General features: G+C 41.8%; 1 protein-coding gene across 4 annotated transcripts in view; it reads left to right on the top strand.

The window, feature by feature from the left end:
* Positions 1-17,904, top strand: part of LOC135492723 (soluble guanylate cyclase 88E-like) — a 38,333-nt gene that overhangs the window by 17,135 nt on the left and 3,294 nt on the right. For 2 of the 4 annotated variants that reach the window (XM_064779323.1, XM_064779325.1), the window contains exons 2-12: positions 10,725-11,525; positions 11,807-11,876; positions 12,632-12,673; positions 13,515-13,698; positions 13,980-14,109; positions 14,307-14,453; positions 14,794-14,940; positions 15,163-15,319; positions 15,593-15,702; positions 15,899-15,988; positions 16,181-16,459. In XM_064779323.1, the coding sequence (XP_064635393.1) occupies positions 10,743-11,525; positions 11,807-11,876; positions 12,632-12,673; positions 13,515-13,698; positions 13,980-14,109; positions 14,307-14,453; positions 14,794-14,940; positions 15,163-15,319; positions 15,593-15,702; positions 15,899-15,988; positions 16,181-16,459 (2,139 nt within the window). In that variant the 5' untranslated portion in view covers positions 10,725-10,742. Of the gene's footprint in view, positions 1-10,724; positions 11,526-11,806; positions 11,877-12,631; positions 12,674-13,514; positions 13,699-13,979; positions 14,110-14,306; positions 14,454-14,793; positions 14,941-15,162; positions 15,320-15,592; positions 15,703-15,898; positions 15,989-16,180; positions 16,460-17,904 lie in introns of those variants that run through there. The other 2 variants (XM_064779326.1, XM_064779324.1) reach the window with 2 other exon arrangements.

Raw genomic sequence — 17,904 nt, forward strand, 5'->3', positions numbered from 1 at the left:
GTCGAAAGCTATAATCACTATCAAGATTAAAACTGCCAAACATCTGATTAGTGATGTTTTTTTGTGCAATCTCTCACTCTCCCGAAGTGGAACATACATGTAATTGGTATAATGAAATCAATGTTTACTAGGTTGTATTCGGGATTAGGTATCGTACGTTAACTTTGATAATGATGGTGATGCTTTATTGCCCTTGGCTGAACTACATCTCTGGTCTCTGATCGACATGTCGGGTAACTGAATACGGTTTCCTAAATATTGGTTTGAATGCTTTGAGGACTGAACACTCGACTTCGAACCTCAAATCACCTGAGATTGTCCCGGTGGAGCCGGCACAGGGTCGATCCTATTACAGGGACTATAAATGGATGCTCGCAACTCCATCTCGATATCAGTTTCCGCGCCTAAGACTGCTTGATGCAGATCACGAACTGTGATGACCTACGAGGGTATCCTATCGGCTACGGCCGGAAGCTACAATAGGATACATGATTTTCATCAACCAGCGTCTTATTCCATCTTTATCTCGATGAATTCGATGGTTATTGAGGAGATTGCCAGCTTCAATAATTCATAGCCGAGAAGCCATAAACTGGGCGTTGGAATAATCTATAAGGATCGGTTTGCGGATCTTACCCTCGGCACAGAACATGTAGGTCCGTATTAAGCCGGGCGGGGGGGGGGGGGAGGGGGGACTACATTGGTAAAGCAATAAAAGGATGTTTTTTTTCCGGTGCAACAGTTAGTTTAACTGTCTTGGGAGAAAATTAGTCCATAAAAAGAGTGTTGGATGCACTTTAATCTCGGAGGTATTAAAGGTTGTGAACCATCGATACACCATACCAAAACGGGGGGGGGGGCAATTAGGCCTGTTGTTGTAGCGGTACCAAATGCATACTTCAGAGTTAGTGTCAGGGCAATGAATGGATATTACCATACCATCATCGGTTTTCCATCCCAGTGGTTAATGTGGCGAAAACATAAATGACTTCCTTTGCTCATCAGTTCTCGTGAAGCGTAAATCTGAAGATAGCTCATTTTCCGCGGTCAGATGGCAATGGTCAATGTGTATCGAAATGAACCGTGGTTACATCCAGACTTTGAGCGGCCCAGTTCACATAGTATGTTATCACTTGTATCGTTAACTGTCAAAAGCTTGAAAACATCACATGAAATGACATGAGCGCGTTAAGCGACATCGTGAATTCGCTCTTTAAAAATGACTTGCTCGTTAGTAACACGTTACCAGTGACAACGACGTGATGTTATCCAAGCCTTATAACTCGTGACAAATATCGGCTATATCTTCCTCTTCAAAATGTTTTCGTACAATGCGGTGACTTCTCGGCGGATTTTATTTTACCTACGACTTTTGTCTCCATCACATCAGCTCGAAGACATGACTTGCAGAGCGCAGATTTTTTCGAATGTAACAAATGTCTTTTCCACGGTGGTGATATTGTATTCAATATCTCCACGCGACATTCTGATTACTTTGCGAAGATCATACAGATCTTCTAGAAGAACATAGTGAAGTCGTATGGGTAGGAAGCTTCCTTTCAAACCATATTAAAGAAACATGGCAACCTGCTGCTTATTTTTATTGGCGCCAGTTTGACATCTAATCTGCAGTCCACTGGTATGGCAATGATTGTGCGAGAGAAAGTGATTTCCTGTGGTGACTTTTGCAATTGATTTCAAATCTGATATGTAGATTTATATGCCCTTTGCACTGCAACTGATATTTAAGATTTACCATGATTACATCTCCGTTTGATGGTAGATGTTCTTCTTCCTTGAATAAAGCGGCGGGTAAGCCGATCGGATATTAAACTGGCTGAAGCTCTTCTGGGGCAACTACATGTTAGAATTAATCAGGGCTTTCAGCTCTTGGTGATCAACAACTAACGACATCGAACTGTTGGATCACAGCGTTACGAGTTTCATATTCAATGGTTAGAACAATAATTTGCTGCTACTTTTGATAAAACCTCGGCACCGCGCAAAAGTCTGGCAGCGGCACCAATGACGAACTTTCGCGAGAGGTGACAACTTATCGCATCAGGGCTGATGTTCCATTCCAGGCACGTTGCTATATGAAGGTAGATGTATCAGATTGGTGAGCAACTGATCATTAGCTCGTGTTATAGGCTACTGCTAATATTAGATCCTGGGTGATTTAGAGGATCGCGTTCATTCGAATAGTAAGGAATAATTAATCGACAGCGCACCCGAGGCGACTGGACATCATGACATTGTATTGGCATGGCCGGGGAACTCACGTTGTCGGGTTGAAAGACAGGAGAAGCGGCAAAACAAGGTCGTGAGTATCAGAAGTTACTCTCTATCAGAGTAGGAATTCACTCATCCAAAACATGGGAGCCATCTTGAACCATACCTTGTCAGGGGAGGGCGCTGGACATGTTGGATGGAGGAAGGCCAGGGTGCCGCCCAGAGTCATTATTCTCCAGGCGGTAAACCAAACCAAACCAAAATGACAAGTGACTGACCCAGGATTACATGGACGGACTGTTACATATATATAGCGGACAGCAGACCACAGGACAGCTTTCTATCCTCCCTATCCAAAGGTCCACTTGAGTGCCACGACCAACACTACGACACTCACGCTACGACATTGGTAAGTCTAAGTACGCATGATACGAATTTCACAGAAGTCTAGTGTTCTGACGCCCTTGGGATACTGTCGATGGCCAATTCTATGAATCTCAACCATCAATTTCTCAACCGGTTCACGATGACAAATAGCGTTGAAATACGAACTTTACAGACGACTGCAGTTGGAGTATGATTGAAATAATGAGCAGAATAGGAAGTTAGGTCATTCCATCATGCATCATCTTACTGTTCACATTCAGAAAGCAGGTTTAGCAATCCGCACCAACGACGAAGCAACGAATGGTGTCATTAAGTTCTCTGTTAAATCATTTACGTGACACCCGTCAAGATGTTATTTACTTAATTGAATCGGGATTTTTTCTTCAAATCTTCGATAAGATGGAGACACGTTTATGGCTCTTCGCATAGCTTGCAAAGCCGGCCGATTACTGCTCACAACGAAGAATTTTACTGATTCCTCGAGCTTACTATTAACGGCTGGAACGAAAGCCGTTTTACGACAGCCTCGTCATAGAATTCTCACATGGGTTGATCATTTACCTGTTTGCAGGTTATAAAACTTGCCAACGAACAGGAAATACTGATACACTGATAGTCCAAGTGCAATCTAGCGAAGTGATAGCGAACTAATCAATTGATTTGCTAATTGGTGGCATGACAAAATGATTACAAAGAGAAGTGTGGCCGAGTTCATGCTTCGTGCTCCCTTACATAGATGCTCCCTTCGCTTCGATTTCCTTTTGTCATCTGACCATTAGTGTAACACCTTCATTAGTATCATTGGTAACTGGTCTCGGCCAGGAGGCCATCATTTCGTGACTCTGTGAAGACGATTCCTTGAGAAACCTCCAAGATAAAGCTAATTAGTATAGCACTAGATCAATAGCCTGGTCATTAGCCTTTTGGTTATCGTCGCTATCGGAGAAGACCTGATTGTCAGAACACACTGTCAATATAGTGTTGTGTTCATTCTCATTAAGCAGAGAAACAATCAGAAAGTACGCTTGCCTAAACGGATTAGGGTTTCATAGTTCAAATGACCAATTTGCATGGCCTATATTTTGGTTGTGATTTTCAAACTTTGCTTGAAGACCAGGAATAGCAGATTAACTTATATGTCATGGTCATCAGCATCTGCAACCATGGCAACAACTGCAAATTAGTCTATTTGTGAAGTTTGAAAACATCTTTGACACAAAAGTTGCTCAGTGCACCCAAAGTCGTATCCATCGAGCCAGACAACAATAAACGAGCCCAATATCCTGACGCAGCGCAAGACCACACATTTGTTTCTGATGGCTTCCGACTAAAAGTAATGAAAGTGCATCTTTAGACGACATATGACCATCATATTTCATTAAGCGTTATGTCAGGCACATCAGCCGCAACTGATAACAGGATGGAAATGGAGATCAAAGAAGAACGCCCACGTTATCGTATAACATGAATAACTACACATCATTGTGTCCAGGAATTCGCTTTGAAGATGTCCCTTGCTGAGCTTCAGCCAAGGTATCCAAGACCTCGACATTACTGTGGCTTACTACGAATTACAGATATGAACTAGCCACCACTCTTTCGCCTCGCAGTCGTGGTGATATAAGCAATACACATCACAATACCAGTGAATGAAGTTGCAATTCCTTAAGTGACATGGGCATGTAACTAGATGCTTTACCCAATAAGCTCTTATATACCGAGGTATAATGTGATGATGAACAATGAGAATAGGCGTCCTCGTCCGCGATAGGATTTTGCACTAAAGTACTTAATCAGTCGCGAAATGAAAGAAGGCGCTCAATGATTAGTCTGTAATCGACTACCGTGAGAAGCTCAGCTTGTGATTGGGAACAGCTTCCTCCGTCGCTGTCATTCAGTAGATCACGACACGTATACAGTCATACAGACTGAAAATAAGGAAAACCCATCAATCATCACTCTACACCCGGCCCTCTTCTCGATGAATTACCCATTCCTACCTATTAAATATAATCATTTTTCTTTTTGTAAGTTCACATTGATACATCGGACTTATTAGTTTCTTGAAGGCTAAACATGCACCTTAGCCACTTAGAGTTTGATGAATTGGTACCTTGGGAGCCAACAAAGCACCTCATGTTGGATCTATATGTACCTTTTATTATCCAATCTATCATCGTAGATTGTAGTATATGTTTAAAGCTCCATCCGGCACAGCGCATCGAAGAGTATCAAAGCTCCTGCCGCATCCAATGACAAATGGATAGGACAATGCGGCGAATGACGAAAGTGGCAAAACATGGGTCACGATGATTTTACTGGCTTTTATAAAAAAAGTTTTCCATTACATGCGAGACATATGAACATGTCCTTTATATGCTTCTTAAAAGGGTTTAAATGGATCATAACATCATTCTCCTAACGTTTCTCCACGTTTCCCTTCATCAGGTAAAGGTGACCACGAGAGTGGATGAACTCGTTAGAAAATACAAAAGTCCTGACACTTAAAAGCACTTGAATGTTAACAAAAGATGAACTTCTTTATATGTTGTTGTTCATTGATCTCTCTAGATCGTTGTAAACCGCTTGATGAATATGTGTATGATCCCAGATGGCTTGTTTAGTCAGCCGCCACTCAGAGTGATCAAATGCCACGATAATTGGACAAATGGACTTCCGTTGAACCACCAAACATTTCCTTACTGTCTCTCTTGATAACTGGAGTGTTGTAATCATACAACGAGTACGAATATTGGCAATGCACACCTGGTGGTCTAATACGGACATAACAGTCTGGTTTTCTGTAACTGACGGAAATTGGAAATCATGACCAAAATGATCAAAGTACTAAACATGTAAATTTACAGTTCTCCGAGATATGCCAAGGATAGAACCTGTTTTGATCATGGTCCAGCCACTGCTATGCAATATCGCAGTCTTCGGACGAGGTTTATCATCGAGGTTAGCTTGTCTACAGGTCTGTGATATTCTATAGTTCTAACCGAATGATTAAGCCATCTGGTGCGTTGCTTTGAGCGACAGCTGGCGCAAGGCAGTCGAATATCTATTCACCACTTTAGCGAGGTCCGGACTTTTCAAATATGAATATAACCTGTGTGGATTTTCTTCTTCATTGTTTCTGCCAACGGCCATTCAGCCGACACTCAAAGATCGTTAAGTCATTATCCGAACAACTCTGTTGGGAAGTAATCACAGCTTCAAATCATGTGGTAACAAGTGGCCTTTGTAATCATCATGAACGTGAAACATGTGTCGCATCCACTTTGTTCGCAAATTCCCACTCTTCATTACACTTTAGCTCATATTGAACTGCTCCAGCAAGCCATTCTTTCCTTCCTTCCTTGGTAACTACATATTAGTATCTATCAAGCTGGTCCACAAGGTTCCCTTTGTTTGACAGGCGATACGTCTCCAATGAGATCGCCTAATTAATCCCCGCGCTGTCTCACCCAAGGCTCATCTTATGATTGATTCGGGACTTGACTGACACTTCTCTGTTGCACATATCCCGAAGTCTTCCCCAGCTGATGTATTTCCCACGAGACTGAATGGCCCTGGTATTGGTTGTATTGGCTGCTGATAATGCGACACCTGCGTCCTGGAAGCTTGGTGAGCATTGGCTGTGATCATCCACGATGATATACAGACATAAATGCCTGGGGCAAAGGGCTTTACATGTGAAGCATTCGTTTTCTGCCAACTTAAGGAATCCATTCTGATAAGAGGCGACATCTTTGCTTACGGATGTTTTGTCTGACGAAGTTACTCCAAAACTGTTAAGGCCCTTTGATGGGCTTTACACCAGTACTCTGTGGATGATATTGAAGAGTAGATCACCATATCTTACTCTCATTCTGCCGAAGTGGTTATACCATGTTCATTCCAAGCCAACGCTAATAAAGGCGACCAATTCGAACTTGTTTTTCTATTTCATGATCCCGAGACAGGAAACTCATTAAATATAGACCAACATATTTAATTAAATATCTGTATTTAGTTGGTTGGGCTTAAATCAGGGGGATTCCATCCTCGTTGTCGTGTACAAAACAGAACATAAAAGCATTGAAATCTCTAACCAACATGGTAAAACACATCTTACAAGAGCCTACGAGCCTGCCACATATTGTTGTTGTCTATTAGAAAGATGAAGGCCAGCTGGTACAGGTGTGTGCATAGAGTCGTTAAGAACACATGACTAAATCGATCAAAAGCATCGGGTTTTGAAACCATAGATTGATCATATCCCAGGTCAGTCAGGAAGTAAGTCAGGTCTTTAGTTACTCCTTCTTTCCGCAGACAGCGCTCGGATCATTTTAAATCCCATCTTCTGGTAAGTTGCTGTGTTGCTATGGGAATGAGTTAGTCGACACTAAACACCAAACTCTGAGAGACATGCGGTAGATCAAGGGGGTGGGGCTCATCATTCAGTTCCTTGGGTACTCCTGCTTGGGACACCATCAACCACATCCTCAGCACTCGCCGATCGGCCCAGCCTTCAAAATCAGCAGCAGTGTAAGATACTGCTGATATCAAGCAGCAGGTTTCGCACCCATTTTTAAGAACGACCTATTATATACCTTGCTACCTGATTCACCATCCTCTTCATGCTGTTACTTAAGTTTCGGGACTGATGATTTTGGTTCATTTTGAGCCGAAAAAAAGTGAAAATAATATTTGGACTTAGAAACTTTTTCATCATTGATTCAGTTCAAAATTTTGAAAAATTTTCAGAGTCGAAAAAGTTTTGGGATTGATGATGTTGGTTCATTTTGAGCAATTAGTCTTTCATCGATTTACGTAATAGATTAAGTGATGGCATCGCTTTATGCACACATATAGTCAATGCTTTGACCATAAGCTAATTGCAGATAAAATCGTTCTGCAAATTCCACAAAAATCAGTTAGCATCTTTCGTACATTTTTGGCTGAATATCTGCATCAGTTTACCAATATTCTAAGCGTGAACCAATTATCAGCACATATTGATGTAAGAACCATGATTTTCAAAGCCGGGTGATGAACTTTGCGATATCTTCGTCACAGCTAGGAATGGCTATGAAGAAGTCAATAAGATAATTAGCCCTGATCATCTCTATTCACTATCGTCTATTATCAATCTGCGATGAGATGATACTGTAAGACAAGAAGAGCAAGTTCGCAGGAGGTCTGCATGGTAAACAAGGAAATATTATAAGTTCGGGAAAACACGTTAATAACTTTTGGTAAAGTGTTATAGATTGCGCTTTTTTCGGCGTAATAAGTAAATCTTCTTCTGACTCAACAAAAACATGTTTCATCAGTAAAGCATTTACTAGATAAACATATTCATTTTCCATTGAGTCAAGGTTGACACGAGTTTGTAACACGCGTCTACCATCTAATTGGTCGATATGAAGAACAAAGTAAGAGGAGGTCGATTCCTTAGGGTGAAGGTTCAAAATAGGCAAGAGCTGGTGGCTTGTCCTCTGCAGGGGATAATTGGTACTGAGTTAGAAACTAATGATGGCCCTAATGACGGTTCTATTTACCTCACTAATTAGTTTGGCGAAGAACCTGTCGAGTTGTTTATGGCTGAAAGCTGATAATCGGCGACTTGCCCTTTTACCAGAGAATGGCACCTAGCAAGGGTGAAGCACCGATTTTAGTGAACATGGTTAGTAAGGGGATACAGTGTCAGTAAGACCAATCTTACTACTTCTTGTTAATTACTTGTAGATCTACTTGTAAATCAATGAATATGCTGTTTGAGGAAATCGAAGTGTATGCAAACAACCCGATGCCAATTATTTTATGAGGAAGATACATGCATTGTCCCGTTCTGTATCGGGAATTGGCCCCCTTGTGCCATTGGATGGCATGATGACAAGCTTGTAGCCCATTGATCCTATAATCAAGGCTCCAAACGCCAAAGACAAGAGCAGCGTATGCTCTAATTAGTGGACGCCTCCACCTTTAATCTGAATGGTTCAAAAGCAACCAATTTGTGTTGGCTGTCGTTTTATGCTGATAAGCTTGCGGGAGAGGGGATAAAATAAGCATATCAAACGCGACTGTAATCTCAGCTCAGAATCGATGCCCTCGAACACCCCTGTCCACAAAACAGATAAATGAGGCAAATCGATCACGACGGTGTTGCCTCCTAACGAGAGTTGTCTCTAATTGTTTTCTCGGTTTCTATGGTAATTCCGTAAATTTCGTTAAAGACTGCTCCATGTTGCTGCAGTAATTAATCAGGTAGTGTAGCATCAACAAGTCGCCAGGTGTATGATTACTGTTCTGTTACCTTCGAGTGGACTTGGTGTCTTCTTTATCATCATATAGCTGATGATTCCTGACATTCACGACTGCCCTCGCGGAACGTGCTGAGCCTTACAAAGCGTCTTAAATACTTTAAAGGATCGTCACTCTATGAAGAGGTAGGAGCATCTTTCCGAATTTGTATTATTGAAATCTGTGCATTGTTATGAAAACTTTAAAGAGATTATTTAATTTTGTTATTTTCTTGGTTGAAGCTGGCCTAATTATGTTATGATTCGACCACGTGTATTTATCCAGTACATATTCAATTGTTTCACTCACTCGATTTCACATCGGTCCTTACTTTTCCAGTGATTATTTGGCCAAAGCAAATGATCTCTCGATTTAGTGATGGGGATTGAATATGATTCGCCTATTATACATTTCAGTTTGAGCTTCATTTCACAATACCCTATGCCAATCTCGTCTCGACTCTTACCAATGTAAACTTGTAAACGAAATACTATGTAGCGCATATCATATCATTAAAAAAAAACACGCTGACAGTATATATTCTGCGATGTTGAATAAGATTCGAGTCTTCCTGTCGATGCAGGAATAGAAAGAAACGATTTTGAGTATTGTTGTCTTAAGAGCCCAACTTTTCACAACTTTCTGTGTTGAAATGCAAGCAATGCAATGCAGTTGATGTATACTGTGTCTCACCTGAGACACAGGAAAATACCGTTTGACATTTTCCTCAAAAAAAGATGGGGGAAAATCACTGAAATCTCAAGTTTAAAATCTGGGGACAAATTGCAGAGTGGGTTCTTCATGGCTTCGGCCTGAGAAACTCGGACAATCGAAAGTCGAAATATTTTTTTCTCTTTTTTTTCTACTCAAAATGAAGAAACATCATCAATCCAAAAAAATTTTGCCTTGAACTTTTTTCAGCATTTTGAACTTAGGCCACACAACATTTCTAAACGGACCTTTAGCAGTCGATTCGAACAGAACTAAAAGGTGCTTTTGTTAGATACTTGATCGTCCATGTCGGCAGAAGAGATCTTCCAGTATTGATATGCGAAATCAATACCTTATCATAATGGTGCTGTTAAAGCCTTTTTATCACGAAGTTCTAGACAATTAAGAAATGCTTCGTTCAGAATAATGGATAGGTTTCCATTTTTGCACTTAAAACCTCTCTATTTCCATCAGCACTGCTTTATGTTGCATGCAGAGCGACAATTAGCATCTATACCGGCCGGTATATGGCTAGAATAGCTCTACCAGCAATGAGATGAGAGAGTCAAACCTGAAGGAAACGTTGATGAGATGATGGCAGGAAACCGGAGGGAAACGGACGGCTACAGACGAGGAATTTATTCCGTATAATAGGTGTAGCCATCCTCTAGGAAACCGCCTCGTTGGTTCGCTAGTAGGTTTCACTGTATTTAGTCATGTTAGTTTCGGTAGGTTGATGCAGGCAACAGAGAAAGTGGACTGAATATTTCACTGAAATTATTCAGTAGACAGGCTATCCAAGACAGCTTAAAGCATGGTAGAGAGAGGGTGGGTTGAATATTCAGATTGAAAGTATTCAGAAGAAAGGCTGTCAAAACGAGACAAGCTTCCACGACCACACACCATGCTATTATGTCGCTGTCTCGATCACATTATGTTACTCTGAGCCTTTAGCATAAGATAAACGTTAATCAGGTTAGCAGGTTTACGCCATTTATGGGTTCTTTTTCAGATTAAACACTATCAAGGGACCGTAAATGATCAAGTGTCGACTCCACTGATGTTACGCCCCTTTCTGATCTTCTTCCTCTCTCTCTCTTCAGTATCTTCGCTGAACTACCATGTATGGACTACTATTCGAGGGTATGCAGTTCTACGTCAAGAAGGAATATGGCGACGACGCCTGGGAAGCAGTCCTACGAAAAGCCGACCTCTCTACTCATACGTTTTCCTCACATAAAACATACAACGAGAATCTCCTTCCGAAGATCGCCGAGGCGGCGGTTGAGGTACTTGAAGTTACCAAAGACGAGTTCATGTTTCAGATAGGGAAATGCTTCGTAGCCTTTGTAGGCCAATATGGCTACGATGGAATACTCAAGGTCCTCGGCCGTCACTTGAGGGACTTTCTAAACGGGTTGGATAATCTTCACGAGTACCTACGCTTCAGCTATCCCAAATTGAAACCGCCATCTTTCTTCTGCGTTAATGAATCAAAAACTGGTTTGACACTTCACTATCGTAGCAAACGCAAGGGGTACCTTACATATGTCACCGGGCAGATTATGCAGGTGGCCAAGCAATTCTACAACACGGACTTACGCATAGAAATAGTCAATGAAGAAGTTGAGAAGAACTTAACTAACGCGATTCTGAGATTACATTTTGATAACAGAGCGTATAGGAAGTCTGAATCTCGATTCGATTTTACCGTTATAGACTCTCTACCTGTACCTAGCGAAGTCTTCTTTGAGGTATTTCCGTTCAATATTGTGTTTAACCGAGGCATGAAGGTGCGCAACATCGGTGATGGGGTACAGGCTGTGATGCCTAACCTACTCGGCGCACACATTACCAGTGTCTTCAGGCTGACAAAACCCTTGGTGGAGTTCACCTGGGAAAGTGTAAGTTTATGTTATTTTCTTCCGATTTGCCTACAGTGCGACAGTCGAACTAACTGACATATCAAGTGTGGAACTGGTGAAGCTCTTCGTGAGCGACACATTTCTTATCATCATGCTTGTATTCTTATCATTATGATGCATTTTTAAGCAGTTCTGATCGGACAATGCCACCAACACAATAAGCGGCATGAGAATTCCACCTCCATACGTGATCATACAAAAATGTATAGCGACAGCTTATTCAGACCTTACAACAGTCCAAATTTGTTTCTCTCTTGAAGGTAATGATGCACACAAACAATATATTCGAGATGACAAGCCATTCACCCGTTGGACGTCTTTCCAAGGCTGGTAAGATGTTTTCAGAAGGAAGATTAACAACTTCTCCCTAATGAATTCCAATCATTGATGTTTCAGTCATTACTAACTGATCACGTAACATCATAGTCACACTCATGATACGACCACCTAAAAACCTCCTGTACTTGACACGTATGTTATAGCTATCTTGATCTTAATCTTGACATGTTGGACGCTACTCCGCCAGACAACTGTAAGTGTATTTGTAGCTATGATTCATATCTGTAAGGTGAAAGAAAGACAAAATGACTTAAAGGTTTCATGCAACATTTTCTAGCACGTTAGTATATAGAATACTTAGGCTCGACTTTCATATTTTGGACAGCGCAGAATAGCTCAGCTTCCTCCCAATATTTTTCATAAACAACAACGTTTACAAACACATTTCTGACACAGTATGTTGCGTGTAACGCAGGGAATCGAATGTCCTCCAAAAAATCATTTGACAACTGTCATGGACTTCCCAAGAAAAGTCACGTTTGACTATATCCATAATATCAGCGGGATTCACCTTTTGGAATTCAAACAACAAGCATGTTTTCGCTATGTCCGGGGCACTCAAAACTAGATCCGGAACACGGAAGTGTAATGCTCTGAGTTTAGGATTTTGACTTTCCAGGGGGTACTTAAGCAAGGTCACGTTGTAATGTATTTCTGCAGTACTGTCCTCATGACCTAGATTTCACTCAGCCACCAATTTTCAACCACAGTTACATCATTGTAAACTACTGTCATTATTCCAATAGCACCAAAATATCTGGATGTCCCAGCTCCTGAGATTAATGTTAGTAAGTATGTGATTATAAAGGTTTTCCTATGTCACATGTTTAGTATTAACTTGGCATGTATATCTGTCATATATGTGTGTTTAGTATGTCATTAGTGCTAGGCACAGAATGTTGACCTTGCTTCACATAGAGTTGCTTCACTTACAATCAGTTGCTCACCAGCTATTCACCACATATTTCACCAGGCAGGGTGCTCTTTCGCATCCAGCACTGCAGCGGATGAATCAAGGTGGAGTTGTTCACTTCACTTCACGAGCTATTCACCACTGACATCAGACAGAGTGCTCTTTCGCATCCAGCACTGCACCAGATGAATCAAACAGGAGTTTATTTAGAAGATTGCTGATAAGACTCCGAAGGACAGCCGCAAGGTTGCATAGCCTACATATTATGAAAGACGCTCTTTGAAATGACAGAGCACTACGTCTTACCTGTTGTGTACTACGTAGTATCAATGCATATCCGACCTTTCCCAACATGTACCGTATTGAAGTATAATAGCCCTTATAGTCAAGAGGCTTCTCTCATCCCCAGCAGGGTGACCAGGCAATGAAACCATGTTAGACACCATCTAGTGGAAGCCGTAACGTGGCGTCACTAATAAGCAAAAGAGTGATGTAATATAAATATACATATCTCTCATGCATTTATAAAACATGTCCATTATACTCTGCGGCGATGGGAGTCGTACCGCCATTACTGCGGTTTTTTGGCCTATTAATGTCTTGACGGACCATAGTCTATGATATTCAACCAGTCCATATCGTCCTAACATCTCTAGACACAATGCAACGTCAGTCAGAATACAGATCTAACCTGGCCTTTAATAACTTTTTTTCAGCGCAAGGCGCCATAACAAATGGAGAATCAGGTGACATTGAAGAAATGGGGGAAAATGATGATGATTTTGCCCAAAGACAAATTTCCGAGGCGGAGGAGGTGTTGATTGGCCGATGCCTGAGGCTGAAGGGGCAGATGATGTACATGAACGATTGGGATTCTATCATTTTCCTCGGAACGCCTGTGTAAGTAGTAGTAGTGCAATGTTACGTCCTTCTATGTGATCATATTGTTAACTATGTGGAGAATGCAGTGTAGAAATGTACAATGCAGCGAGGTTCTATGAGCAAACCCTCAATTAATGTTTAGAAATTAGCTATGCACGTAAAACGTCCTCCTAAACGTATTTACACTCATAAGATTTGTCAAAGAAAGTACTCTGTGTGGGTGAAGTTTCACTCACGATAAAACTCCTTTTCAAAACGACATCATAACTGAGTCACGTTCTTCAACTTGATATTTTCAGCATGAATGACATATCTGCCATGTTCAATGCTGGTCTGTATATCAATGACCTGAGTATGCACGATTCAAGTCGGGACCTTATTCTTGCTGGTACACAACAGTCAGCTGAACTGAAGCTAGCCTTAGACCAGGTAAGGTCATTGTAACGACCAGGGTCGCTAGTTGAAGAATTCTGAATAGAATAAATCAGTGGACACTATACGTTGTTTAAGTCTTAGATGACAAAATGACATAACACCCAATCCAACAGATATTTACATCCGCGTGTCGCTTTCGGCTGCAGAGTCATCATACCAGCAGATCAAAACCTTTTTTTTCAAAATTTTAGGAGCAACAAAAGAGTAAGAAGCTTGAGGATAGCATGAAGAAACTCGACATGGAGATGAAAAGGACCGACCAGCTCTTGTACCAAATGATACCCAAGTCTGTAGCAGATAGGCTCAGGTCCGGCGAGGCAGCAATGAACACGTGTGAGGTAAAAGTGCAGTAATGTACATGCTATAATTGAGCCGTTAAATTGTTCACGTCACAAAAGCACCGCGACTGAATTCTGGAGAAAAGGAGCCTGCCTGCTCAAACACTAAAATCTCTGATTTCGCTTAGTATCTTTCTTTGCCGGCACAAGGATCGATGTCGAAGAGGAAAGGGGAGGGGGCTATAGGTAGACAACGAATACTGAAGGACATATTAAAGAATCGGAGAAAAGCTGGCTATCATGGAACGGAAAACTCGAAATAGAGTAGGCCTACCAAAATGCACAATGAAAGGAGGTTCTACAACCATATTTTGGTCTTTTCTAAATTTCTTCCTTTCAGACATTCGAATCGGTGACAGTTTTGTTCAGTGATGTAGTGGGCTTTACCAGTATATGCAGCAAGATCTCGCCCCTAGAGGTCGTTACTATGCTCAATGCCATGTATACCAAATTCGACCAACTCAGTGAAGTTCACAAAGTGTACAAGGTAAGACGCCTCTATTGATAGTGACCACAAGACCACTACACGGTGAATGTACCTGGTCTGCGAGTATGACGTGCTAGACCTGTTCAGGATCTATGTCTATGGTTCTTGGTTCCTCCCTTCCTAGCATACGCTACACGCCTTTTCATCAGAACGATTTAGACATTGTGTAAGTTGGAGAACTCTGCTGTCACAGCATGTTTGATTAACTCTTCCTCATTACAGGTTGAAACAATCGGCGACGCATACATGGTTGTATCAGGAGCGCCGACAGTAACACGTTTCCATGCTCAATATATCTGTGATATGGCGTTAGATATGGTGCTGGAGATGACATCACTCGCTGATCCATCGACAGGCGATCATCTCAGCATACGAGTGGGTAAGTACCCGCACAAAGAAGATAATGCTTTGGATTTAAACCAAGTCTTTCCCTACAGCTTGATGTGCTTGTTGCCGATAGCCTGTCTAGCTTCTGCGACAGGCCGTGAACTACCGTGGATTGTGCACAGTACATTTCACTTTGACCACGTGTTGATGAAGTTTCCTAGTATACAACTTATGCACTGGTACTGCAAGTAGATGCATTTGGTGCTTGGACCGTCTTTTTTCCCCCAATCATTTCTAACTTGCTTGTGATTGTTGTTATTTACAGGGGCACATTCCGGCATGGTCGTAGCTGGTGTGGTAGGGCTGAAGATGCCACGGTATTGTTTGTTTGGTGACACGGTCAACACTGCTTCACGGATGGAGTCAAACAGTGCGGTTAGTTACAGTCTTGCTTCGAAAGACTGCACATCATCATCAAAACTCGTTCATCTTTATAATCCTACTACCATTATGCACTGAATTACTTGTGCGATAGGATGGCTATTCTGGTCAGGACATAGTTGAATTTCAGGTGATAAGATGAAGCGACTCGTAAGAAGGTTTAGTTAGTGAGTTTGCTCTTATCTTTCAGGCTCAGAAGATCCACATCAGTGAAACAGTTAAGCTCCGTCTAGAGGGCTTCCCATATATGGTTAAAGAACGAGGTACAACGGAAGTCAAGGTGAGAGTTTAGCAGTTTTCCTTGAGTAAACATTGTACGTGTATTTGACAAAACCGGTCTTATGGGCTTAGTAATGAGGATGGATTACATACATGTTAAACTACCTATGATGAGGAAGCCTCTTTAATGATATTTGCTATGACGGGCTAGTCTTAATAAGGACTACTCATGAATGGTTTTCTTTAACTTCAGGGTAAAGGAACAATGAAAACGTACTGGTTAGAACGGCGCCTGGAGACCGAACCAGACGACCGTAACACCATGCTCATGCAGGCGGATAAGTTGAGGATGGACAAAAACACATCGGCGAGCCAATCAAACATAAATGCGGCACACGACACGTTCGACAGACGATCTCTCTACTCGCCAGTCGTGAGTTCTGATGTGTCACGACCAGGCTCATCCACGAATGTCTCCCTGGCGGCAAACCATGAGTTCCAACCAAAATCACAAACAAAACAGACAGAGCAGGTACATAACCACAACGTTTCAAACACACAGCTGGCTATTAAAGCCCCAGAGACAAAAACTCAATACGCAGACCCAGTAACCAAGGCCAAACCTCAATACGAGGCTCCAGTAGCCAAGGCCAAACCTCAAAACGAGGCTCTAGTGGCGAAGTCCACACCCCAGGCTTGGACACCCACTGACTTATTCAGGGCTAATAAACCTGAAGCACAGGTCAAACCACAGACTGACGCTTATCCATCTTTCCCACCACCTCTTGGACAGGATGGTCAGAGTTCAACAGGGGTAGAGAAAAAGACCCAAGGGGTACTGATTCCTCCCTTACCGTCGACACAAACAACACCAGAGGGTATCAAAGGCGAACCGGTGAAGAAATACATTAATATAGGCAAAATCAAGAGTAGAATGTGCAATTTGTTCTAATATAATTCCTTTATACAAAACGACCAAACCTGCTGAATACTCTGAATATGCTAGGTTTACCAAATAGATCATCATTGTTTGTCAAGGACCTATCAAATCTCACGCACCAACCAATTATACCAATGGCAAATATCTGGTTTTGCCTTTTGCTTTTTGTTTTCTTTATTACTTTCTTACCCACAGAATTCATTCTGATCACAATTTTAGTTTGTAAGTGTATTTTTCACCGATGACAACTCAATGCAGTGTGCACGACATAAACCTTGCAATCATGTACATGGCGTATATTCACTCAGGGATGTATGATGAAAACTAACCGGAATACATCGGGCTTTTTAGGTTTTTCTAACTGTATTTATTTTGTAGGGGGTGAGGGGGATGGGCAGCATCCGAGGAGGAAGAATCTAACTCCGTCCTATCTATGATATTAAGGCCTATATAACGTGCTAATGTCACCTAGGCTAAGAGGGACATGTTTTAGTCTAAATGGTTCGAAACGTTAAACTGCTACAGCTAAGTAGGAGGTAGTCTGTCGGTCAGCAGTCAGAGTGGCACATGCAACCGAGTATAGTGTTGTTCAGCAAAAACATGAATCGCTCTCACAATCGACTTCTCCGATTATATTCGACAATGCAAAGATACACATAAAGAGGTCAGTTTCAAAACGTATCATCTCAAAATCTGCAGCAATTCATTACAGGTGGAGTCAAGACCTATGCCCGGTGTAATGTTTTTGAGTGTTTCTGTTTTTGAGTGTTTCCCTCATTGTTTGGGAACGCTCAAAAATAGATTGACAAGTTTTTCTGTGTATCCCCCCTATTGAAAAGTCGTGGTCTCTCTAGCTGCCTATTGTTTGGAAACACTGACACATGGGAAACAACCACAGATGTTACACCGGGTTTACCTACGCCTTTACTGAGTCACATTGCATGGTTCACATGTCACACTTGTCATGGGCATGTTCCTTGACTGACTCAGCCAGGCTGGGAAGCATCTCATGAAATGACATTAGGGTGAAAAGCGAC

The sequence above is a fragment of the Lineus longissimus genome, chromosome 8 (assembly GCF_910592395.1).
Source record: "Lineus longissimus chromosome 8, tnLinLong1.2, whole genome shotgun sequence".
NCBI classification, from domain to species: domain Eukaryota; kingdom Metazoa; phylum Nemertea; class Pilidiophora; order Heteronemertea; family Lineidae; genus Lineus; species Lineus longissimus.